General features: G+C 38.4%; 1 protein-coding gene across 2 annotated transcripts in view; it reads left to right on the top strand.

Moving 5' to 3' along the window:
* Rbm27 (RNA binding motif protein 27) overlaps nt 1-27,094 on the top strand; it is a 67,793-nt gene that overhangs the window by 19,721 nt on the left and 20,978 nt on the right. The window contains exons 4-14 of one of the 2 annotated variants that reach the window (XM_027397992.2): nt 1,867-1,958; nt 2,606-2,799; nt 3,375-3,635; nt 4,794-5,087; nt 9,088-9,222; nt 16,737-16,901; nt 20,690-20,839; nt 22,731-22,875; nt 23,167-23,320; nt 24,257-24,553; nt 26,714-26,854. In XM_027397992.2, the coding sequence (XP_027253793.1) occupies nt 1,867-1,958; nt 2,606-2,799; nt 3,375-3,635; nt 4,794-5,087; nt 9,088-9,222; nt 16,737-16,901; nt 20,690-20,839; nt 22,731-22,875; nt 23,167-23,320; nt 24,257-24,553; nt 26,714-26,854 (2,028 nt within the window). The remainder of the gene's footprint in view (nt 1-1,866; nt 1,959-2,605; nt 2,800-3,374; nt 3,636-4,793; nt 5,088-9,087; nt 9,223-16,736; nt 16,902-20,689; nt 20,840-22,730; nt 22,876-23,166; nt 23,321-24,256; nt 24,554-26,713; nt 26,855-27,094) is intronic. The other variant, XM_027397993.1, reaches the window with a different exon arrangement.

Raw genomic sequence — 27,094 nt, 5'->3', positions numbered from 1 at the left:
ACTCATATGGTACATATTCATATATGCAGGGACACAAAAATAAATCTTTTAAAAATTCTATTATCCTGTTTTAAAAGAACAGTTAAAAAATCATTACAAGGTTCCATTTGTAGTATTTTTGTAATCCTAGTTGTGAAAATTTAAAAAAAAAAACGGATAATATGAGCTTAGCTCCAGAGCTCTCTTGAATGACAGTTGTCTGACATTTCTTGTTCCTTTTATATTCGAATTAACTGTGATTACTGGTATAAACAATAGTTCATAATGTTTATGACACACATAAATGTAATGGTTTAATTCCTAATCTACTCAGTTGCTGCTTTTGCAGCTTGCAACTGTCTCTGAAACAAATCTCAGATCTAGCCATCTTGACTTCTTGAGCCTCAGCTGCATTGTACTGCCAGTTGTTTTTATAATTAGATTATTGGCCACAAGGGAAAAAGGCAAGAGAATTTGGACCATTGACGAAGCTCATCCTGGTGCTGAAAACAATAGAAGATGTATGCGATAGTTTATGCTGCCACATTTGTTCCTTTTTACCAAAACTTCCCCAAGACTTTACTTTGTAAATAAATAATATTTGTTCTGTGGAGTTATTATCTAGATTCAGCTTGTTGCTTCTCAGTGGAGTAATGCATCATTTGTGTTCTTTGTACATTGCTAAAGGAAATGGACTTATGAATCTAGTTGGATGAGTGTGTAGTCTCTGCTGCCATACATGTTGTGGCCACTATTATTATACTATTTGTATTTTTTTTTTTTAAAGATTTGCATATACAGTGTTCTTTCTGCATGTTTGCCTACAGGCCAGAAGAGGGCACCAGATCTCATTGTGGATGGTTGTGAGCTGGGGATTGAACTCAGGACCTCTGGAAGAGCAGCTAGTGCTCTTAATCGCTGAGCCATCTCTCCAGCCCTGCTATCTGCATTTTATTACATTGTTACCTTCTGGTCCATTCACTCATTTCCTGATTTTGATATTAATAAATAATGAGTTTCTCCATTATTTGGAATTTGTTTAGTTCTTACAAATTTGATTCATTTGTATGTGGTACTGAGGATCAAGGCCTTGTGTTTGCTGTTTTTATTTTATTTTATTTTTTTAAGACAAAGCCTTGCTTATTTAGCTCTGGGAGCCTGGAACTCATTATGTTGGTAGGCTAGCCTTATCCTTATGGCAACCCTCCTGCCTCAGCCCTGCCAAATGTGGAAATGACAAGTATGAGCTATCATACCTGACTTTTTTTAAAAAACAGGATCTTGCTTATAGTCCAGGTTGGCCTCAAACAACAATCCTTTTGTCTCAATCATGTGATTGTACTACCATAGTCAGCTAACATACCCTGTTTTAAATTAATGTGAGCCTGCATTTTACTTTCCCTGTTCTGACATTTTTTTGGAAATGGCTTAAAACAGTATGTTAAGTATATATGTAATTATCTGTCAATAAATGATATAACTTGAGTGTTTATATTTGTTTTTGAGAGGAGTAGTGGGTTTTCTTTTCTTTTGAGACAGGGTCTTGGGTACTCTGAGGATGCCCCACTTTTACCTCTCGGGCATGTGGGGCCACACACTTGGTTCAGGCTACAGCATTCCGTATGTTTATACCTTTTCTTGTATTAGAAAGATTTATCAGTTATCTGAGTTTTGTAACTTATAGGGGAACTGATATTTCTGGGGCCGGTGTTTTTTGAGACAGAGTTTCTCTTTGTAACCCTGGCTGCCCTGGAACTCACTCTGTAGATCACACTGGCCTCGAATTTACAAGTATCCACCTTCTTCTGCCTCCTGGGTGCTGGGATTAAAGGTGTGTGCCACCACTGCCCTGGGAGGAACTGATTTTATTTTTAACAAATCTCACAGGTATTTCAAGAGCCAGCAGAAGAAGAACGAGATGGTAGAAAGAAGAAATATCCTAGTCCTCAGAAGAGTCGTTCAGAATCCAGTGAACGAAGGTTTGTATTTGTCTCTGAATAGTAAGGTATTGAAAGCTACTTTCAGTATGCAAAGTTAGTTAAATAGCATCTATGGTCTGTGTTCCAACACCCTCTCTAAAGTACCAAGGGTGAGAGTGTTGCTTTCTTTCTGTTCTGTCTTTTGCTGTTGTCTTAGCTTCTGTGTCTAAAAAAACAGTCATTATTTGCTTTCCCCAAGAGCGCAGGGGTGGGAGCAGTCTCCTTAGAGAATTATAATGAAATGTTCCATTTGTTTAGGGGTGTTCCATATTAAAATTATCCATGCTAGCATATGCCAAAAGGGGTACAGTTTGGCATATGTTCACCTTTGATCACAAAGTGGTCATTGTTTAGGAAGACTTATTTGAGCCTTTCCCCCCTTTCTCCTTCTGATTTCTGTCTTCTCCCCCACTTTCCTCATACTTTTGGGTTTACCTTTTCTTTATTTTCTCCCTACCCTGTATGCTTGAAGTGGGAAAACCTTTCCCCCTTTTAATAATGGTTAGAAGAGTTAGTGGTAGTCTTAAGGCATTCTAAAATAGACATTATGAGTTGTGGTGACTTAAAGAGAGTATTTTATTCTCTGGACTTGTGCACAGATCTCATTTCTAGAGTCTACGTATGGCTTTTATATCTGTGTATTACAGGACACGTGAGAAGAAAAGAGAAGATGGCAAGTGGAGAGACTATGAGCGGTACTATGAGCGGAACGAGCTGTATCGTGAGAAGTATGACTGGAGAAGGGGCAGGAGCAAGAGCCGGAGTAAGAGCCGAGGCTTGAGTCGGAGTAGGAGCCGCAGCAGGGGCCGCAGCAAAGACCGAGATGCAAACAGGAATGTTGGTGAGTAGACAACAGCCCTGGAAAACTTACTTGGCAGCTGGGAGAAATGGGAAAACTGGAATTGGATATTGATCTTACAAAGACAGTGCTAATCTTGTATACCCTTGAAATTAAGGCAGTTTTTTTTTAAAGTTATTTCTGTTATCATAGAGTATCAAGATTTAAATCATTTTTCTAATTGATAGAAATATCTTTTTAATATTTTAATATTGATAGAAATATCTTTTTAATTAGTTACAATAGCACTTAAGTAAAAAGGTTGCCTTTGGTTTTGTTTTCCCTGAAAGTAATTGAATTGACTTGCTAGAGGTTTCCCAATGTTTATAAAAAGAAAAATCCTAAAGTGCCAGTGGAAACCTGACCCATATTCTGCCAGTGTACTTGTTAATACTGTAAAACATTTTTTTTTTCCACAAGTCAGTTGAGATATGTTCCTGCTTTTAGAATAGTGAATGCATTTAAGCTGTGGATCTCTCAGTAAGTGTAGGCTAATGTTCTCAGCATTGTTGTTCTGAGCAAGTGTAGCTTAAGCATGTAAACATGTGACTTCTCGTTTCTTTCTGTCTCTAAAACAGAGCACAGGGAAAGATCAAAGTTTAAGAGTGAAAGAAATGACCTGGAGAGCTCCTATGTGCCCGTGTCTGCTCCACCTCCGAACTCTTCTGAGCAGTACTCCTCTGGGGCGCAGTCTATTCCCAGCACTGTCACTGTGATTGCACCTGCTCACCATTCTGAAAACACAACCGAGAGCTGGTCTAATTACTATAACAATCATAGCTCTTCCAATTCTTTTGGTCGAAACCCACCACCAAAGAGACGCTGCAGAGATTATGATGGTAAAGATTGCCTTCTCTTTTGTATGTGCTGTTCCCAGCTAGGAAAGCAAATGTTGCAGGCAACTTGCCTTACTTTTTTTTTTTTTTTTAATATGTGATTACTATTGTTTTCTTCATGCACCATGTAATGTTTTTCACTTACAGTGTCCTGAAAATAACTCCATACTGACATGTAAAGAACTTCCTCAAGTGTTTTTTGAGGCTCTTACATAGTATTCTGTATGTATGAAAATATGTTCAACCCATTTATCATAAATATGCACTTGAGCCTTTTCAGCCTTTTCAGTTATAAGCAGGTTTGCAATAAATAGCCTTGTATACCTTGCCCAGTAGAAATTTAGTGTTAAAATATTGTTTAAATTGATGCATACTATACATACTTACAGCATACAGCAAGAATTCAGTACATCTATACTGAATGAAGTAATCAAATCAGAGTGACTAACATGTTTATAACCTCCAACTTATTTTTTGATCTTGGGAACATTCATGATCTTCTCTGCCAACTATTTTAAAATAAATTTTAGAACATTATAAGTCAGTTCTTCTATCTACTTGAATATTTTAAATTTAAACCATATATAGCAAGAATGGTTGCCTTGAAATAATATTATGAGACAGATCATTGAAATGAGATTATTAGTTCAAGGCTTTTGTTCCTATCAAACATTTGATAAATGGTTATTTGGTAAAATATCTTGTTTTTATTATTTAAAAAAAGCAAACTTTCCTTTTTAAAATGAGAGTCTTATTATGTAGCCCAGGCTTGCCTCAAATGTGCATGTAACTCAGGCTGACTTCAAACTTGCAATCCTCCTGCCTCAGCCTCTAGAGTGCTAAGATTACAGGAGTCACCACCACACCTGTTTATAAAAATTTAACAACTTGGTTAATCTAATAGTAGCTACTTAGTATCCTGTTTGACCCTGCTGTTGTAAAATTTCAATAGGTCATACTGTCATAGAGAATAGAGAATATGCTTGCCTCAAGGTTATATGGTCACTCACAGGCGAGCCCTACGGAGATTTCCCACTTCTTAGAAAAAGACTACAATGTAAATTAGGATGTTGAGTTTTCTGGAATTTGTTTTATTCTTTGAACTCTAAGTAGATCGTAATAAGGCTTTTGTTTTTGTTTTTTTAATTTTAATTCTTACAGAAAGAGGATTTTGTGTACTTGGTGACCTTTGTCAGTTTGATCATGGGAATGATCCTCTAGTTGTTGATGAAGTTGCTCTGCCAAGTATGATTCCCTTCCCACCCCCTCCTCCTGGGCTTCCTCCTCCACCACCTCCCGGAATGTTAATGCCTCCAATGCCAGGCCCAGGCCCAGGCCCTGGTCCCGGCCCTGGTCCTGGTCCCGGCCCAGGCCCAGGCCCTGGCCATAGTATGAGACTTCCTGTTCCTCAAGGACATGGTCAGCCTCCACCTTCTGTTGTGCTTCCCATACCAAGTAAGTATGTGTTGGTTGAATCTTGTTTTGTTGATGAGTTGTATTTAGAAGAACCTCATCCGTTTTGCTAACTATTAAAATGTTTGAAAAACAGTAATGGAATTTTAAATATACTCCCATAGTTAAGATGTTCTTACTTTCTGCTGTTCTTTACTGTACCTGCAGTGTGCCCTTTGTCTGTAGTAGCCTACCTTGTGTTGACATGGAGATGAAACCTTGTTAGTATCTTAAGATGTTAGCAAAGAAAAATACTGGGAGATTTATGGATTTTCTTAGTATTTAAAGAAAATCTCTTGAAGAATATTAAAATATCGAGATTTTTTTTTAAATTGTAGACTCTTTAGAGGATGAATATTAACTTAGGCAGTATTTGTCTAATTGGCCTCAGTGATTATCTATCTATTCAGTCAACTTTGATTTAACTCTCTCCTCATAGTGTTTTGGGTTGATTTGTTTTTGTGGGAGAAATTCTAAATGCCATGTTATTTTAACAGTGTGTATTTCCATGTGGATTTCTTTACTGAAAAAGACTTTTTGTGTTTTTAAAAAAGAATTTGCATTTACTATATCCACCCAAATCAAGAATAAGAAATGTTTAAAAATGGCCTTATTTAAGGGCCTGAGAGATGGCTCAGTCAGTAAGAGTACTTCCTGTGCAAGCTTGAGGATCTGAGTTCAAATCCCTGGTGTTGACATTAAAAGCCAGATGTGGCTTCGTACCTGTAACCCATCTCTGAGGAAGTAGGGTAGAGACAGGAGGATTGCTGGGGTTGTTGTCTGCCAGTCTAGCTGTGGGTTCAGTGAGAAAATCTAGAGGGAATAGGGTGGTGGGTGACAGAGCAGGACAACCGACATCTTTTTCCGACCTCTGTAACATGCATGGGTGTGTGTACCTTAATACCTCCCACACAAACATAAAGAGGTATTAGTGGTTGCTAGCTGGGTGTGGTGACACACGCCTGTTACCCAGCACTCTGGAGGCTGAGCAGACAGTCGAGGTAAGGTTATGAGTATAGCAAGAGCAGGAATAAGACTACATTTTTAAAATTCAATTGGAATGAATTATTTACATCCATGTAAAGGTCTAAGAAAATATCTACTTACATTTAACATTACATTATTAAAGAATAGCAGATTATTATCTTAAAAATTATTGCGATTTAATTTAAGCAGTATTTCTCTGTTCTAGGTTTAGGACTTTACTCATGCCTCGGCAAGCACTCCCCACTCAGGCTTACCCTCAGCCCCATTTGATTTACTTTTCATCAGGGTCTCACTAAGCTGAGTAGCCTGGCATTAAACTTTAGCTGTAGTCCCAAACAAGCTTTGAACTTGAGATCTTCTTGCTGTATGTAGCCTCCTAGGTACCTGGGATTACAGGTCTGCATTACCTGGTTCTCTCTTTCTTCTTCACTTCTGGGGATTGAACCCAGGGCTTCTTGCATTCTGGGCAAACTATCAACCTCTGAGCTATATCCCCAGCACTATTTTTCTTCTTTGGCTTTGGGTTTTTGTTTGTTTGTTTGTTTTTTGTTATTTTCCAAGACAGGGTTTCTCTGTGTAGTTTTGGAGCCTGTCCTGAAACTTAATTTGTAGATCAGGCTGGCCTTGAGCTCACAGATCTGACTGCCTCCCAAGTGCTGGGAATAAAGGCATTCCCAGTTATTTTCTTTTTTCTTTCTTTCTTTATTTTATTTTATGTACATTGGTGTTTTGCCTGCATGAATGAATGCCTTTATGAGGATATTGGATCCCCTGAAACAGGAGTTATGGACAGTTGTGAGCTGCCATATGGGTGCTGGGAATTGAACCCGGGTCCTCTGGAAGAGCAGTTAGTGCTCTTAACAACTGAGACATCTCTCCAGCCCCTATTTTCTTTTTTTAAAAGCACATTATTTTAGGACTGTGGTACAGCTCAATATTGCAATGCGAGGGCCTGATTTTTGTCCCCAGCACCAAAACTCTAATCAAGACTGTTAGGAAAAATAATTTAACACAATCCTAACTATGTACCCATTGCTAAGCTTCCCTGTAGTAAAGTATACAACACATTAAAGTTGGTAACAAAATGGCTGGCAGGATAACTCAGCAGGTAAAGGTGATTGCTGTGTAAGCCTTTCATCCAAGTTCACTACTTAGAACACACATAAAAATAGGAGAGAACTGACTCCATAGATTTGTCTTCTGACCGCCACATGCACACTATGGCTAACCTCCCCTCCATTAACATTAACAGCAACAACAATAATAATCATAAAATGTGCCATGAGATGGCTCAGCAGATCAAGGAGCTTGCCTCCTAACCTGATAACCTGAGTTTGATCCTTGGTATCCATATAGCAGAAGAGAGAACCAACTTCCTTAGCTTGTCCTCTGACCTCCATATGTGTTCTAGTAGCACGTGAGCATACATACACAAACACACATAAAATAAATTTTTAAAAGTTGGTAACATACAAGGACTTAATATATAGGTGGTTGTTTTTCAACTTTGCTTTGTGGGGGAGTATGGTGCTAGGGATTGCACCGCAAAGGGAGGGCTCTCTGTATGCTTTGGGTCTTAGTTTTCTTTCTGTTGCTATGACAAAATAGTAACTGAAACAGGGGTTTGGGAGTAAAAAGTGTTTTTCAGTTTAGAGCTTACAGTCAGTCCATCAATGAGGGGAGTCAAGGCAGAACTGAAGCAGAGACAAAGGAAGAATGCTCTGTACTGACTTGTTCAGCTACTTTTCTTATACAACCCAAGACACACAGTGAGCTGAGACCTCCTACTCAATTAGCAATCAAGAATCTTTCCTGTAGACATGCCTGCAGACCAGTCTGATGGAGGCATTCTTCATTTGAGGTTCTCTTCCTGGAGACTATTTTTGTGTAGCATTGACAGAAATTAACAGTATACTAGGCAATCATTGACTGCTGAGCAACAGCTCTAGCCCTTAACTTAGCAACTGTGAATGTTAAATATTGACCAAAGCTGGTCAAGAGATAGCTTAGCAGTAAGAGCAGTTGTTACTCTGAGGATCTGGGTTCAATTCCTAGCACCCACATGGTGGCTCACAACCATTCATAACTAGTTCCAGGGGATCTGATGCACTCTCCTTCTTCTATAAGCACCAGGCCCAATTTTATATGATGTACATACATGTGGGCAAAAGTATTCATACATGTAAGTTAATTAAATAAATGATTTTAAAAAGTGATATGAAAATATAGCATATAACTGAAGCTTAGGAAAAAACGTATTTCTACAATATATGTTGAAGTGATTTTATTCTCTTAAACTTTTCTCTTTATTTACCTATTTTAAATTTAATTTGTTATTAGGATACTGACAGTTGAACTCAGGGTCTTGCAAATACCAGGCAAATACCAAACACAGCCACTGAGATACATCTTTAGCACCCTTGATCTTCATTTATTTGTTTGGAAACAGGGGATCTTGAACTTCTGATCCTTATCCCTCTACTTTCCAAGAGCTGCAATTGCAAACATGTGCCATCATGCTGGGGGAAATCTGCAGCAAGCAGCAACTATCTCCCTAGCCTCTACTTTTTTTTTTGGGGGGGGGGGGGGGTTTACATAATCTCTGTATAATCCTGGCTGGCCTGGAATGCATATATAGACCAGACTGACCTTGAACTCACAGAGATCTACCTACCTCTGCCACTTAAGTGCTGGGATTAAAGGTGCAAGCCACCATGGTCCAGCTTCACTATAATATCCTTGATACTTTTCATTGTATTCACAATTGCAGATTCATGTTTATTGCTCACTTATGCTTAAGCCATGTACTGTTCCTCAAGTTTCTTCCCACCATTCTCATGTCTGCCTGCAGAGGCACCCAGTCCCACTTTGCTTCATTTGTGATAAGCTTTGCCTGTTGGAGAACTAGGACTGTCATCAGGATTGTTAAATCCGAATAAATTAGTATCAGTATCCTGCTCTTACTAGTAATTATTAATCCTGTTCTTGTCACTTTTTTTTTTTTTTAATTCTGCAGGACCTCCCATTTCACAGTCAAGCTTAATAAATAGCCGTGACCAGCCTGGAACAAGTGCAGTGCCCAATCTTGCACCAGTGGGAGCAAGACTACCTCCTCCTTTACCCCAGAACCTCCTTTATACAGTATCAGAAAGTAAGTAAATATCACTTCCAGAAATTTTTTTTTTTTTTTTAAACAGATCAGTTTTTCATACATAGGACAGACTGTGGGCAGTAAATGGAGTGCCACCTGCAATTATGACTTTTGGGCCTTGAGGGACAGGGGACAGGATGTCTTTTCTATGTTCTGATCAAGACTCTGTGTGTAGCTTCTGGGGATGCATCCTGTAAAGGATGGCAGTCCAGCCTGGGTGGTGTACAATTCCAGAAACTTAGTGTGAGCTGCTTTGAGTGTAACTTCCAGTCCAGTCATACAATTCTGGTCCAAGGCTAGGGCCTTGCATTTTGGCCTGCAGCTCTGTGGTGTCATTTCTGCCTGCCCTGGTGTCAGAATGATGTCTGGGGCAGTCTGGGGATTGGGAGGCAGACAGATCGACACAAAGTGTGTTTTTGGTGGGTTGTCAAGATGGTGGGTAAAGGCAGTTGCCACCAAACTCAATTTGATCCCTGGGTCCCACATGGTGAAAGGAGAGAAAGGACTTTTTGCAAATTGTCCTCTGCTCTTTACACATGCCTTGTGGCACTGTGTGTGAGTACACCAAAAATGCTATTCTTGCTGAGCAGTGGTGCACACCTTTAATCCCAGCACTTGGGAGGCAGAGGCAGAGGCAGAGGCAGTTGGATCTCTGTGGGTTCCAAGCTAGAGTGGTCTACAGAGCAAGTTCCAGGACAGCCAGGGCTGTTACACAGAAAAACCCTGTCTCTGACTGGGGAGGAGTGTGTGTGTTATTCTTGTGGGATGCATAACTGTACAATTGCATTCATATTTACAAAGCAACTATGTCATGGCTGTTTTTTTAATTTTGTATGCTGGGTGGGGAGAAGTAAGGAGCCCTCTGCTGCTATACACTGGCAGTATAGAATTTCTACATAGTGACTGCTGCAGTCACATCATTGAGCTTTTGTTTGCTAAAGGAATCTCTAATACATGTGGCCTGTCTTCTAAGAAGGATAAGAATCAGGTAAAATATGTCTAATAGTTAAAGTAAAGATAGAAAACATAAATTAGTATTTAACACATTTTAAATATTGTTTAATTTTAAAGTTGTCATGTGCCAACCCAGCTTGTTATATTTTTCTTGATATATATTTTTTATTTTTATTTTTTTATTTTCTTTTTAAAGATTTTATTTATTTATTATATACACAACATTCTGCTTCCGTGTATATCTGCACACCAGAAGAGGGCACCAGATCTCATAACGGATGGTTGTGAGCCACCATGTGGTTGCTGGGAATTGAACTCAGAACCTCTGGAAGAGCAGTCAGTGCTCTTAACCTCTGAGCCATCTCTCCAGCCCCGATATATATATTTTTAAAGTTATTTTTCAGAAATATTTTTTAAAAGTTAATTAAGCCAGGCATGATGGCATATTCCTGTAAATCCAGGACTTGGGAGATGGAGGTAGGAGTATCAAGAGTTCATGGCCTTGCTGGGTGGTGGTGGTGGTGGTGGCGGCGGCGGCGGCGGCGGCGGCGGCGCGCGGCGGCGGCGCGGCGGTGCACGCCTTTAATCCCAGCACTTGGTAGGCAGAGGCAGGCAGATCTCTGGGAGTTTGAGACCAGCCTGGTCTACAAGAGCTAGTTTCAGGACAGGCTCCAAAGCCACAGAGAAACCCTGTCGAGAGAGAGAGAGAGAGAGAGAGAGAGAGAGAGAGAGAGAGAGAGAGAGAGAGAGAGAGAGAGAGAGAGAGAGAGAGAGAGAGAGATCATAGCCAGTCTCAGCCACATAACAAGTATGAGGCTGCCTTGAGTAACTCAAGCCACTGTATCAAAAAACCAAAAACAATCAAAAAAGTGGTTGTTTTAACAGTGTCAGATTATGAGCTCTTTCTTTACAGAATTGATGGTATATTCTTTTTTTGTGTATCCATGGTTGTAAATTTGCTTTGCCTCTGAAACATTTCCTCACCTCTTTTGTGTCGAAGAGGCAAACAAGTAAAGTAGTCAGGCCTAGTTTAAGATCCTGGTTCTTCACCTGCTCCTTCTCATCTAGGCCAAGTTCATTATCTTCTCTGAACCTTGTTTCCTTTTTCAAAGTGACAGTAATGGTACTTCGTTATTATTCTTCCAAAGGGAAATGATTCCTGTAAGGCATCTAAGATGTCTTTGGCATCTAGTAATCTGTAAAGAATTAGTTATATTCCCTGCAGTTTCTGTATTCTCATCAAATTTCAACCTCTGAAAATAAAGACTATTCTTTATTTGGAGGCTATCCTGGAACTAGCTCTTATAGACCAGGCTAGTCTCGAACTCACAGAGATCCACTTGCCTCTGCCTCCCGAGTGCTGCGATTAAAGGCGTGCACCACTACCACCTGGCAATAAAGCCTTTTCTTAAATCTCTGCCTCTACCTTTGTGTTTGCTGATGGGTAAAAGATCCAGCTACTCATGTGGACATCACTTTATGACTGACACATGATGGTGGGCTTGAACATGGGCCTCTAGCATGCAATACAAGCTCCAACCTTGCTTTGCTTTTTAAAGAACTTAGCTCAGCCAAGTGGTGGTGCTCATCTTTAATCCCAATACTCGGGAGGCAGAGGTAGGTGGACTTCAGTGAGTTCAAGGCCAGCTTGGTCTACAAAGCAAGTTCCAGGATAGCCAGGGCTACACAGAGAAACCTTGTCTTGAAAAACGAAAAAAGAAGAAGAAAGAAAAAAACCTAGCATATATGTACTTCTCTTCTGTTGCAAGGTTCAAGTACTTGAGAAACATTCATCTCCTGTTTCAGATTCCTACATAACATTGGAGCATTTGTTTCATAACCGTTCATACTTAAACATAGGTCTGTTTGATTTTCATGAATATAAATCAGAAATTTATCTGACATTTTTCTCCTGTCTCATGGTCTTTTGATAACTCTGCTGTCTTCTGAGCAGGACAGGTTTGTTTTATTGTTGCTATCAGTATTTTTACTTATGGGAAATATCAAATAGACATAAAAGTGAAGAGAATATTATAATGTCCTCAGGTATGTACAGTATACCCTGTCCCTGTTATCCAGCTTTAGTAGTGACTAGTGCGCCGGTTAACTCTTTTGTCATTTATCAGTCAGCTGTTAACAGTTAAAAGTGGCTTTTGTACTTATAAATATGAAACCTAGATTTATTGTAGTAAATAGCATATTTTTTTTGTTGTCAAACTTAGTGTTGAATCATAGTAAAAATTCTGTTTTAAGAAAATCTGGCAGTATCCATTTGTTTTATACCAAATTGTACATTGTGACATACTCTATAAATACTCTGCTTGGTGTTATTGAGACAGGGTTTTTTTGTTTTGGATTTTTTTAATATTTTATTTATTTTGTATACAATATTCTGCTTCCATGTATATCTACACACTAGAAGAAGGCACCAGATCTCATTACAGATGGTTGTGAGCCACCATGTGGTTGCTGGGAATTGAACTCAGGACCTATGGAAGAGCAGTCAGTGCTCTTAATGTCTGAGCCATCTCTCCAGCCCCCTGTTTTTGTTTTTTTAATATCTCTGGTTGTCCTAGAACTCACTCTGTTGACTAAACTGGCCTCAGACTCATAGATGTACCCTCTTCTATATCCTGAGTTCTGGAATTGAATAGAGGTGTATGCTACCACACTCAGTTGGTGTAATTTTTAAAAATTTGGCAGTTACCAGTAATTCCAGTGATGTAGCTTAAAATTCATTAACTCTTAAAATATTTGCTCGGTGCTTACAATGTGTCAGGCATTGTGATAGATGCTAGGGAGGGAAGATGTGTAAGGTAACAGATCTCAGGTGGCATTTCGCTCATGTCTTTAAAAGAGAGTGTAATGTTTTAGAACAGAAATTCCAAACATTTGTTTCCCAGAGTCTGGTAATAGACCTAAGCTATTAGAACAAATGACAATTATCAGCTTCTTTGTCAGGACAGAGAATGGCATAGGACAATGTCTAATATCATTTTAATCTTAAAAATACATTTTAAGCCAGGTGGTGGTGGGGCATACCTTTTTAATCCCAGCACTTGGGAGGCAGAGACAGGTGGTTCTCTGCGTTTCAGGCTAGCCTGGTCTGCAAAGAGAGTTCCAAGACAGCCAGGGATATACAGAGAAACCCTGTCTCAAGAAATGTACCCCCTCCCAATTTAATACATAAAAGATAAAAATCTTAGAGTAAAAGCAATCCTTTTAGTAACTACCATTTTTTTGTTGTTGTTCCAAAACCAGTAAAAAGTGACAATTTCCTATTGGTATTTGTGTTTTACTAATTTATAGTCTTAGATGCTGCTGTATCAGTGTTTATAAAGAGAATTAATTTGTTGGCATATTGAACATTAATATCAGAGATGTCATAATTGTGTCATTCAAAGCTAGTTCCAGGACAGGTTCTAAAGCTACACAGAGAAACCTTGTCTCGAAAAACAAAACAAAAACAAACAAACAAAAAGCCTATAATTTGATTCTAAAATATATAGGGAGGAGCGGGGAAGATGGCTCAGTAAAGTATGCTCTGTGCAAGCCTGAGGATCTTGCTTTGGGTCACCGGCACTGTAAGAGTTAGCATAGTAATGAGTGCCTTGAGCTTTAGTGCTGCTGGGGAGGAGACAGATGGATTCCTGGAGCAGTTACAGGTCCAGTGAAAGACTTGTCTTAAAAATAAGAGGCAGGATGGGGGTGTAGCTCAGCTGATAGAATGCTTGCATCATTGCATGAAGCCCTGAGTTCCAGGTTTTAGGCTCAGCAACATGTAAAACCAGAGATGGTGGCACATGCCTCTAATGTCTGCACTTACAAGGTGAAGGCAGTAAAATAAGGAATTCAAGGCCATCCTCATATAGTACATTTGCAGCCAACTAGATACACATAAGACCCTGTCTCATTTTTTAAAAGGAAAAAAGGTAGAAAGCAAAGCAATATAGAAAGATATTGATGTCAAACTCTTATCTACACATGCATGTACACACAATCAAAACCCTAGGGCATGGTATCTGATAGCATTTAAAACACAATTTCAGGAGCCTGGTGAGTTGGCTCAATGGGTAAAGATAAGGTGTTTGCTTCAAACCTGATGACCTAAGTTTGATTCTCAAGCCCCATACATACAGTAGGAAGGCAGAACCAGTACATGTGGTCTGACCTACACATATTTGCACACCCACAAACACACACACACAAATAAATGATAAATTCTGTGGTTGAATAATCATCAGTACATTGGTCTGCAGTGGGAATCATGTGTAAAAAAAAGTTGAAAATTGGAGATGCATTGGGAGGTGGCTCAAAATATAAAGAAAGTGCTGTACAAGTATGAAAACTGGAGTTTAGATTCCCTAAACAGGTTAAGTCAGATGTGGTAGTACAATTCATGTAGCTCATGTTCCTACAGTAAGAAGAGAGGCAGATTCATCGGGCTGTTGAGGAACAGCTGGAGCACAGCATGAGACCTTGTACTAAATAAGGTGAAAAAACAGAGACTGACACCCAAGGTTGTCCTCTGAGCACCCCCCCACACACACACAGTGGCATATTTGTACATACACAAGAATATATAAACACAAATATACACAAAAATATCAGAGAATATAATTTTTCAGTAATAGATTTTTCAATATCTTTTTAGTTACTTGATTTTAATGATTTTTTTCATTATATATACTGTCTTTGAGACTTAAGTTGAACCCTTAAAATTATTCAAGTTTTCTTTTGTAAATAATGTAACTGGTGATTTCTATACATAATTTGGTTTGTTCAAATAAAGCAAAGAGCTTTATGTATATTTTTTATTGTGTATTGGGAAATTTGAGGGGCTGGAGAGATGGCTCCTTGGTTAAGAGCACTGATTTTGATACTCATTGAGCACCAACATGGCAGCTTACAACTGTCCATAACTCCAGGGTACTTGATACCCTCTTTTGGCCTCCATAGACACCAGGCATGCATCTGACCAACTCATAGCCATCTTTCTTAATGTTTGAATTGAATATTGTCTTGCGGTTTTAAAATTAAACATTGTACAAGCTTGCCCTTTAGTCTAGTTGCTGGTTACATACAATCGGCAGATTCGTGCTGCATCAGAAAATTATAGCCATCGTACAGATTGGCATTATGTTTCTTTTGTTTTCTCTTGAGCATTGTACCTCTTGGTTATTTTTCACAGAGAATTCTCTATTGTAGGACATGATAAGGATTATTTTTAAATGATTGAGGGTGTATAAATTGCTGTTGCAGTGTAGTGATTGACTCGTTTAAAACAAATTTTGAAAGGATTGGTGTTAAGTAAGTAGTTGCTTTGCAGAGAGGTTTGTCATCTTGTCTCCATGCCTGTAGACAGAGAAGATGGGCGATTTTAGCCTATTTCTTCTTAGTACTATGAAATCAAGTGATTACTTTGTGGCTTGTCTTATTTTCCTGTGTTAAAAATCAAAAGAATTGCACAACTTGTAAGGACATTTAGTCACATATTAAAAGTTTTCTAATTTTGATTTATATCTTATGTTGCCATGAATGTCTAGCCTTGTGGTATAAAATATTAACTAGATCTTACAGGTTTATATGTTTCATATGTTGTCAGGGAATGGTACTAAATAGAAACCAAAGGAAGGTTTTCTTCTGTGATGTTTTTTAGTTTTCCAGTCCTGTAGTATAGAGTTTGTGTCTGCATGCGCATATGTGTTTGTGTGCATGTATGTGTGTTCATGTCCCCCTCAATGTACTTTAAAACATAGCACCTAAAATCCAAAATCATTTCCTTTATCTAGTATTGGTCTGTTTGCATTTTTCTTCATTTTTTTTCTTGTCACCCTCTCTGTGGTGCTAACAAATTTTCACTACCTTTTGGATTTTCTTCTAGTGAACATTTCTTATTCTTTGTGAGGCTATGGGTATGGTAGTTTGTTTTGTATTTCTTAACTATTTTTTCCCTGCTTTTAGATACGGAAGTATATTTTGTGCAGAGTTGACATTTTGCTTGTGATTAGACGGCTATGTGCATGACAGCCTTCATTATTTGCACAGCTCATCAAATATCAGATTCTTTGTGAATTATATAGCTCAGGATGCCTTTCTGTAACTTGGTTGGCTCATTGTTCATCTTTAGGTAAAATTAGCATGCATTTACTCCATTTAAGATTAAAAAAATAGAAAGCCAGGTATGGTGTTGCATACCTGCAGTTCCACAACTTCGGCCATGAAGGCAATGGGAGTTCAATGTTAGCCTCATCTTTATTGTGACTTTAAGGCAAGCATGTACTACACAAAGCCCTCTCTCTCAAGAGAGAAACGGAGAGAGAGAATATTCTAAAAGGCAGATTATGCAATGCTAATTTCTTTGTACCTTGATGCATCCTAACCAGTTGCATGTCTGTGCTTTCTTGAGTTAGAATCTCAACAATGTCTTTCTCTACTACTGTTCCTGTTGTTGTAATTTCTCTGTTCTTGGCTCACAGTCTCAGGAAGTATACCATTACCTTAGAGAAGCAAGCTTGTGACTCTCAATCCCAGCTGCCCTCCTATTCTTTCCTCTGTAGGACAGCCCATGTATTCTCGTGAACATGGTGCTGCTGCATCTGAGCGACTTCAGTTGGGGACACCGCCTCCTCTGTTGGCAGCTCGTTTGGTGCCACCTCGAAACCTCATGGGATCCTCCATTGGGTATCATACCTCAGTCTCCAGTCCCACCCCTCTGGTCCCAGGTAAGCTTTGCTTCAGATGGCCATCCACCTCACTGATCTTTTTATATCTTAAACTGGTCAGCTTAACAGATGACCTGGCACTCTGACCCGTTGAAGTTCCCATTAAATCTCTTAGGTAGAGTATTTTCTATTTCTCTGCTTCTGTGGTTTGTCCCTAGTGGTTGTTGATGATTAGGCCCTCTGTGTGTGTCCGTCATCTCTGTTGTCCTGTATATTTACATTCAGTGCCTTGGTGACAGTTACATCTTCCTTGAGGTAGATAGGAAGATGGTATCTGCTTGAGTATTTTCTAGTTAATTACTTGTCTATATAAGAAAAACTAGGGTAATTGTTCTTTGAAATAAAAATAAATTTCTGGTTTCTTGCTGGTGGTAGATAAACATAGTTTCTCCCTTCTACTCCCTGTTGTATGGACAGATTGCTCATAATGAATGTAGTATTTTTGAAAATTATTTCACTCTACTGATGTGTGTTTTGAACATCTGTGCTATGCTTTGTTGGTATTTTGTTAATCTCTATTTAAATTAGATGTTTTCCTCACTTTGCCTTTGGATTCTAGTTCATAACTAACTAAAGGGCTTTTTAAAAAACAAAAAAGGGTCACTTATATAGCTCAGGTTAGTCTTGAACTTGGAATCAAGTGTGCTAGGTTTTCAGGTGTGTGTCACCAGGCCTGGCCTGACTGTAGAACCATTACATTTATTGGGATTCTATGTACCCAGGGATCACAGAACAAGGTCATTTGATTGTATAAATGTCGAACCTTTTTGTGGCTGCAACTGTGGGAAAGTTTCGATTGCTACTAGGTAATAATTGAAAACCATATATTGCTGATGCTTAAAAGGTGAAATAGTGTTTATTTTGTTATAGTTGGTATGTGTCTTATATATGTGTCTTATTGCTGTGATGAAACACCATGAACACCGTGACCTAAGAAATTTGGGGAGAAAGGGTTTATTTGACTTATGTTTTCACATCACTGTTGATCGGCAAACGAAGTCAGGACAGGAACTCAAACAGGGCAGGAACCTGGAGGCAGGAGCTAATGCAGATGCCATGAAGGGGTGCTGCTTATTGGCTTGCTCCTCCTCATGGCTTGCTCAGCTTGCTTTCTTATAGAAGCCAGGACCTCAAAATGGTCTTGGCCCTCTCCCATCAATCACTAATTAAGAAAATGCCTTGCAGCTGGATCTTTTGTTTTGTTTTGTTTTGTTTATTAATTCTTTGAGAATTTCATGAAATGTGTTTTGATCATATTTTTAAAAGGATTTTATTTATTTATTATGTATACAACATTCTGCTTCCATGGATATCTGCACACCAGAAGAGGGCACCAGATCTCATAATGGATAGTTGTGAACCACCATGTGGTTGCTGGGAATTGAACTCAGGACCTCTGGAAGAGCAGGCAGTGCTCTAAACCTCTGCGCCATCTCTCCAGCCACGCAGCTGGATCTTATGTAGGCATTTTCTCAACTGAGGTTCTCTCCTTTCAGATAACTCTAGCTTTTTCAAATAAAACTAGCCAGAACAGCATAACTGTGGAATTTGTTATTTTACTTATTGTCCTCAAACTAGTGCTCAGATATTTTACATACTTAAAAAAAAAAAAGGATTTCTTTTAAGCTATACTTCACTAAAGCACATTTCTCTTGATAAGTAATAATACTATCTAGTTGACTTAGACAAAAAAATTAAGGGCATGGATCATTCAGCATAATGCTTCCCCCCACATTGTAAGGAACTAAGTTTGAATTGCCAACACCCACATAGAAAGCTGGGCATGGTGATACTGGGCATTCTGGCACTGGAGGCTAAGTTGAGAGACCTCCTGGGGTTTGTTGGCCAGCCACTGTAGCTGAATATTCAATGAGAGACTTTATCTCAGGAAATAAGATGGCGAGAGATAATGGAAAATACTGAGCATTGACCCCTGTCTTCTACATTCATGTGCACACATGTGCACATGTCTACATACAGAGAAACAAAAAGTTAAAGGGAAGGACTTAGAGTAGCAGGTGACAAAATTCAGTATGACATCTAAGAATGCTCTGGCAGATTAACTATATGGGTAGCTCACTGAAATAGAGCTTAATAAAACTTGTTTTATTAAGTCATTATCAGGAAGCTTTAGGCTGAATATAAGCCCTGAGAATGAGTGTAAACCCTGTAGTAGGAACATCACTGTTACAGTAATTTATTAACTTGGCCATTCTACCCTGAGGAGGAACCACAGACTACAATGGTGACTAATTTTCAAAATCATTTATCATTTTATTATAGGGAATCAATTTTTAATCTATTGATGTTTTATACCACACTGTGAACTGTTTTCAAAAGTGGAAGGAAAGAAAACGAGGGAATATGTGGGCAAGAGAGAGCTGTTCTAGCTCTGATGATGGATGTCTCAATTGGTTGCCCTTCAGTGGCATTTAATTGTTCTAAACTTGGAGTTGGTGCTTTGTGCAGGGTTAGAATAAGCTCATGGAACCTGAAGTTGGGGGGAAATATAGTATTCGGGGCAAGGTTTGATATAAGAGGGTTGAGAGTGATTTAGCTTATTTAGGCAGGGGCTTTTAGAATTCAGCAAGTTCCTAAGAGTGGTTGTTTGTTTTAAGAATTTATTTTATTTTATTTGAGACAGAGTCTCAATATATCAATCTTGCTGGCCTGGAACTTAACCATGTAGATCAGGCTGGCCTTAAACTTACAAAGATCCACTTTTACCTGCCTCCCAAGTGCTGATATTAAGGACATGTACTCACATGCCCGGTTTATTTTATTATTAATTGTGTATGTATGTGTCTGGGTATGTACATGTGCATACAGGTGCCCACCCCATCCAGAAGAGGATGTTGGATGCTTTGGAGATGGGGTTGTTCACAGGTGGTTGTGAACCGATTGATGTGAGTGCTGAGAACCCAATTGGGGCCTTCTGCAAGAGTAGCATGCTCTCTTAACCACTGAGTTCTCTCCAGCAAGTGATCATTTGTGAGCTTACACTCTGTGTCATAGAAGTGACAACTGTTAGTAAAAATCTGAATGAACCTGATCTCGTAATTTGAACTTTATATGAATTATTAAACACATTTTCCACTAAGAACAAAAGGGATGAAACACAAGAACTTCTGGATCATAACTATGAAAAACAGTGTCTTCAATCTGCTTTACTCTGATGTAGAGCAAAGAGGTTATGTGCCATTTGGGTTATTTGTTTCAGAATGGCTATTATAGTAATGCTAATAAAATAGTTACATAGGGATAGAATTTTTTAAATGATTTTTTTTGTTTTAGAGAAAGTATAAGAAATATAAGAAAAGTACATTGAATATATGCTGTAGATAGGAAACCAGCTATTCTTTTTTTCCGCCTTAAAAAATCAATTTATTTGTTGATTACAGAAATACCTAGAAATTGAGACACAAAATTCAACAATCTTTGAATGAATAATGTATTCATGTATGCAAAAATTGGTGGTGAAAATTTGTATTGTTATTAGATTAAGTGATTAGTATGCAGGGTAGACATGACTGAGTGGATTGAGAAGTAAATATCACTGTTTGAATTTGAATGTCTGCATGTTTGTGATACTAGTGCTGTTTATGTTTGTGATAGTAGTGCTGTTTTCTTTTACTCCTAAAAGGAATGTCTGATAGAACTCAAAGAGAAGTATATATGGTTTGATGTAATTATATTTTTTGAAGAACATATAACTTGAAGAGCTCTTTATTTTTAGTAACAAGGAAATAGTTTGAGTACACTCTGATTTTCGAAATATTTTTCTTCAGATACATATGAACCAGATGGTTATAACCCTGAAGCTCCTAGTATCACCAGTTCTGGCAGATCACAGTACAGACAGTTCTTTTCAAGAGCACAGACACAGCGTCCCAACCTGATTGGCCTCACATCTGGAGATATGGATGCAAATCCAAGAGGTGAGAGTGCCTTTTTCTGATGGTATATGTTATGCAGCAGTTCTCAATATAGCTAATACCTTTGTGTTTCAGGTCTATTATACTTTTTAAAGATACTTTGAAATTATCTCAATGGTTTTATATTAACTTCACATCTATATTTTAATGGTATAGCCAAAATATATTTCTTTTTAGACACAGAAAATAGTAATACTTTTTAATCGATTCTTTGGATAGGACTTCAGATTATTTTAGCTTTGTGCTGGAAACAGCTCTAGATACAAGAAGGTGAGATGACTGGTCCCTTTCCTTCAAGGAAGTGATCATCGGTGTATTCTGTATTTTGAGAGCTGTAGCTTCAAACCAATGATGTTACAAGCCTAAACATTTCAAGTAAATTAGCATTTTATCAATTTACTCCTTAAGATTACAGCTATATATGTGGGCCCAGTGGTACATATTTTTTAATCTGTGGAGGCAGGAGGACAAGGGCTGAAGATTATCTACATAGCAGGCTCAAAGCCAGCATGGGCCATATGGACCCTGTCTAAAAACAGAAAAAACAAACAAACAACCCCTAAATTACATCTATCAGGATCTGCTTCAAAGTTTTTAAGACATAAACCTTAAAAAAAAATCAGGCCATGACAGTTGTGGTGGTGCATGCTTTTAATACCAACACGCAGGAGACAGACAGATCTGTGAGTTGGAGGCCAGCCTAGTTACTTAGTCAGTTACAGGCCAACCAGGCTACAAAATCAGACCCTGTCTCAAGCTGCCCCATAAATCAAGCTAAGATTAAATAGAAGCGGGTTCATTTTCTTCTTCACTAATATCTTATATCTAAGACCCTATATCTAAGATAGGGTCCCAAATAAACACATAGCTGGGTGTGGTGTCTAACACCTATAATCCCAGTCAGTGCTTTTTAGCAGTCTGAAGCAGAGATTGCTTGAGTTCCAGGCCAACCTGGGCTACTGAATGAGACCCAGTGAATACAAGGGCTTGAGAGATGGCTTAGAGATTAAGAACACTGGCTCATGAGTTCAATTCCCAGCACCCACAACTCTATATGGCAGCTCACAACTCTATAAATCTGGTTCTAGGGTATCCAGAACCCTCACAGAGACATACATGTAGGCAAAACACCAATGTACATAAAATAAAAATAATTTAAAAGAAAACAAAAACAAAATAATGCAGTAATATTGCATATAAGAAAATCATGATTCTTTTTAAAGATTTTATTACCTATAAAGTATTCTGCCTGCAGATGTGCCTGCATGCCAGAAGAGGGCACCAGATCTCATTACAGATGGTTGTGAGCCACCATGTGGTGGCTGGGAATTGAACTCATGACCTCTGGAAGAGAAGCCAGTGCTCTTAACCTCTGAGCTATCTCTCCAGTCCCTAAAATCATGATTCTTTATAATGTGGTGAACATTTTGTTGGATCGTGACCGGAGGCAGATAATATCTTTAGTACTGTTTGTTCCCCTGTCCAAAACAATAATTGTTATATATTTATAAAGTAAGGAAATTTATGGTCCCATATATAAAATAAATGTCTTGCTATTCAGACATCTTCAATAACTTTCTTGCATTCATTGATGATCTGTGCTTGAGTTAATTGTCACATTGGATTGCCTTTAAGGCTTTTAGCTTGCATTTTAATTTTTTGAATGTAAAGAATAGAGGCATTTGCTGGTTTTCTTGATGATAGACATTTTAAAGAAGGAAATGGCAAGCCTGTAATCCTAGATGCAGGAGGCCAGTGATCTTGTCAAACAAAGCAAAAATAAAAAATGGTAATAGATGAATGCTGCCCATAGGACTCTCTATCGTTAGACAAAATAATCCAGTCATTTGATGTTTTCTCAAAATATAGTAACGGGAATTTTTGTTTTCAACAGCTGCTAATATTGTCATCCAGACCGAACCACCAGTTCCTGTTTCAATTAATAGCAACATCACTAGAGTAGTCCTGGAACCAGAGAGCCGAAAGAGAGCTATTAGTGGTTTGGAAGGGCCACTTACAAAGAAGCCTTGGCTGGGAAAGTAAGATGGTTTTGCTTATTAGAAATATGTAATTGATGCTTGTATTATTTAATTTGTGTTAATAAAGTAGTTAAAATTATCATTAACCTTGATGGGAGTAGTGGCACAAGCCTTTAATCCTAGCACTTGGGAGGCAGAGGCAGGTGAATCTCAGGGTTCGGGGCCAACCTGGTCTACAGAGCAAGTTCTAGGACAGCCAGGCCTACACAGAGAAATCTTGTCTCAAAAAACAAAGGGGGTGTGGGGGAACGCTGGGGGGAATTAACCAAGATTAATCAATGTTTGTTTCAGGCAAGGGAACAACAATCAAAGTAAACCAGGGTTCTTGCGGAAGAATCAGTATACAAACACAAAATTAGAAGTGAAAAAAATCCCCCAGGAATTGAACAACATTACCAAACTCAACGAACACTTCAGCAAATTTGGAACCATAGTTAATATCCAGGTAAATTAGTTTTATCAGTGACAGAATACATGTGTGCTGTGATACTTGGAAAGTAGCCCTGACAGTTCTTGATTAGAGTCAGTGGTAATTCTGACATATTTGCAAAAGAGTTGTAAGTTCTATTATATATCCAGTGTGCATGTGTGTATAATGGAATTATTTAGTTGAATTTGCTTTTGAGAATTCATTTGATTCTTTTCTGTAGTCCCTTCCTGAAAATACTGGACAAGTTCCTGTTATTTTTTTTTATTGTTCAGAGATCTTGGTTTGAACAAATGCCCCTCCCCCCCATCATGATGTTATTGTCTGAGATTTTTTGGCATATTATCCAAGTTCAGATCAGTTGTAGTGACAGTATAATTTTTTGTTATCCACTTGTTAAAAGTTTGAATTTATAAATTTGTGGTTAGAAATGAGAATTTAATTGAGTATACTTATATGTTAGTTTAAAGTGTTATGTCCTTAAATTCATGTCTTTTTTGTCTTAAAAGTTTTCTGTCATTATTCTTTATGGTATTTAGAAAAAGAACTGGATGGGTTATTATACATAGGTAAAAGTTTTCTTAGGCATCTATGTTGAATACAACAGGTTGAATAAGCAAGCAAGAGAAATCTGTTCAATTGTAGGAGAGACAGCCTGGCAATTAAGAGCATGAACTATTCTTCCAGAGGACCTGAGTTTGGTTCTCAGCATCCACATTGGGGGGTGCTCACAGCTGCCTGGGATCTAATGCTACTTCTACTCATTTGCTTCAGAGGGATGCCTTCTTAGCTTGTAGACACTTGGTTTCTCACTGTTTTTCCCTAACCCTGTTCTCCATTGAGGGCTAGGGTTTCAACATAAGACTTTGGAGGCACAAAATTAATTCATAGTACTGAACCACACATATTTAACTACTGTCCACGTTTGAATTGTTCTCATTATTTTCCTTAAAGGTTGCATTTAAGGGTGATCCAGAAGCAGCACTCATCCAATACCTTACCAATGAGGAGGCCAGGAAAGCTATTTCTAGCACAGAAGCAGTTTTGAACAATCGCTTCATCCGAGTCCTGTGGCATAGAGAGAACAATGAGCAACCAGCACTCCAGTCCCCAGCACAGCTCCTCCTACAACAGCAGCATACCCTGAGTCACCTTTCACAGCAGCACCATAGCCTACCACAGCATCTTCATCCACAGCAGGTGATGGTGACCCAGTCTTCTCCCGCATCAGTCCATGGAGGTATCCAGAAGGTAATCATGTTTACTAACATTCTAGTCTCACTTCCAGCCAGTATTTTCCAACTCACAGCCCTGACACCTTCCATGTTAGAGTTGCTCATGGTTTGATATATAAACCAGCATTATCTATCTAGTTTCCTAAGACCTCATTATTATAGAAGTACAGATTCTTTGACCTCACACACCTTTAGTTAAGTAACTAAGTAATTATTTGGTGTGGGTATGTGTGGGTGGGTGATGTGGGTGGGTATAGGCCCAAACTTGACATTGTGTGTCTTTGTTGATCCTCTGACCAGCTTCCTAAGGATCCTTTTGTTTCTTCCTTAATACTGGGATTATAGGTGGCTTTTATGTGGCTGTGGGAATCTAAGCTTGCCTGCCTGGCTTTTTATGTGATATGGGGATCTAAACTCTAGTTCTGCTTTTACCTACCCCCTCACCTTCTGAATCAATTCCTTCAGGAAATGCCCAGGAATCTACTTCAAAAGCTTTGCAGTATCTTAAAGCTAAAGGAGCTGTTCTATAACTGGGTGGCTCACTTAGGTGTAATTTGTTTAGCTTTACCTGTAGGACAGAGTAGGTCTGTAGATAGGAGCTTTTTAAATACAATATTTAAGAGGTATCTACAGCAAGGCATATGCACTATCTACCACTAAATTCTGAATCCTGATCTATTTTGTTTGATATTAAAATTAGTCACTTTCATATCCACCCATTTGTTCTACCCTTTCCCATGCAGACAATTTTACCTCTTTAAAAACTGAAATGGAGGCTGGCTTGTGGTGGCGTTGGCACACGCCTTTAATCCCATCCTTGGAAGGTAGAGTCAGGCAGATCTCGAGGTCAACTTGGTCTACATACCTAGTTCCAGGACAGCCATGACTTACACAGAGAAACCCTGTCTTGGAAATAATGACAACAGCAAGAAAAACAAAAAACAAAAAAACAAAATCAAAAACCAAGAACAGGCAAACAAAAAGTAAAATTCTGTTTTGTATTTTTGAGAGGAGTTTTCAGTTTGTAGCTTTGGTTGGCCTTGATATGATCCTCTATCCTGGCTTCAGAAGCACTGGACGTGCTTCTGTCTGGTCATGTCTGGTCAAGAATTAGGGTTTTGATTTTTTTCATTTATTTTGTCCTTGGTGCTTAAAAAAATGAATAATGCCTGGTGTATACATATTTCCTAAAGCATTTGAATGAATAAGTAAAAGGAAACAGCTAAGCACTGTGCATTAGAGCACTTCAGATATTGACAGTAATAATTTTCATCTAAGTTACCAACTTTAGGGTAGATATGTTCTGATGAAAAACCAAAAGCAAGCAAGCAAGCAAGCAAGCAGGGCACTGAGACTGGCTTGTGAGTTTGAGGCCAGCCTGTGCTACATAGCAAGTTCCTATTTCAAAACATTGAAAAATATATGCATGTATATATTCTTTACAGTATATAGTCTCAATTCTATTAATTATTTCTGCTCATTAGAATCTAACTGTATATTTTTGTTTGTGTTGTTTCATATTTGGATCCAAATGTGAACACTTGTAGATGTTGGATGAATGATGAAAGAATGTAGCCAAAGATTGTCTTTTCATGTCACTTCTATTTTTTTTTAATTTTATTCATTTATTATTATGTATACTGTGTTCTCCCTGCATGCCAGAAGAGGGCACCAGATTTCATTACAGATGGTTGTGAGCGACAATGCGGTTGCTGGGAATTGAACTCAGGACCTCTGGAAGAGCAGCCAGTGCTCTTAACCTCTGAGCCATATCTCCAGCACCCCCATGTCACTTCTATTTATACTGTTAAAAAAATCCTATGTCCAAAACATTGTATACTGGAGAAGATTTTTAAAAGTTACAGGAGTGGGGTATATGTGTATGTGACTGTGTGTGTGTCTGTACAACTGTGAAATAGGTTATTTTTGGAACTAATGATCGAATCAAAGGACTTGTGCACATGCTATACTAGTGAGCTCCTCCCAGTTGTTATGACATGTGTTAGACATCCAAAACAATATGGATAGTAAATCCATCTTTATATTTGTAATGCCTTAAAAAGTACAGTCTTAAAGGTAGTTAAAGCACCTCACTTCAACTTCTCTCTTAAATTTATATCATTCTTAGGTGTGTTTTAAAGCTTATGTCACATAGGTGTTTATTTTGTCTTTGCAGATGATGGGTAAACCACAGACCTCTGGTGCCTACGTTCTTAACAAAGTTCCTGTTAAACATCGTCTTGGACATGCAAGCACTAACCAGAGTGACACACCTCACTTGCTAAATCAGTCCAGTGGTTCTGGAGAGGACAGCCCGGTATGCATTCCTGAGACTTCAATGTATATTTAGAGTCATTCATACAGTGTCACAAAAATTCATTACCATTAAGATTTGTAGTCCCTTTCCCAACGAGACAATCATGCCTCTTGACCTAAGTGTGCTTCCCTAATTTCTTTTTTTCTTTTTCCTTTTTTTTTTTTTTTTTTTTTTTTTATAGAGCTATCTAAGAATTAGAGAATTTTGGCCTTTAGCTGTTTATTAATAGGTAGATGTCCT

This window comes from Cricetulus griseus, chromosome 2 (assembly GCF_003668045.3).
Source record: "Cricetulus griseus strain 17A/GY chromosome 2, alternate assembly CriGri-PICRH-1.0, whole genome shotgun sequence".
Taxonomy (NCBI): domain Eukaryota; kingdom Metazoa; phylum Chordata; class Mammalia; order Rodentia; family Cricetidae; genus Cricetulus; species Cricetulus griseus.
Note: the sequence above shows the minus strand (reverse complement) of the source record. Positions and strands in the feature narration are given on the sequence as shown.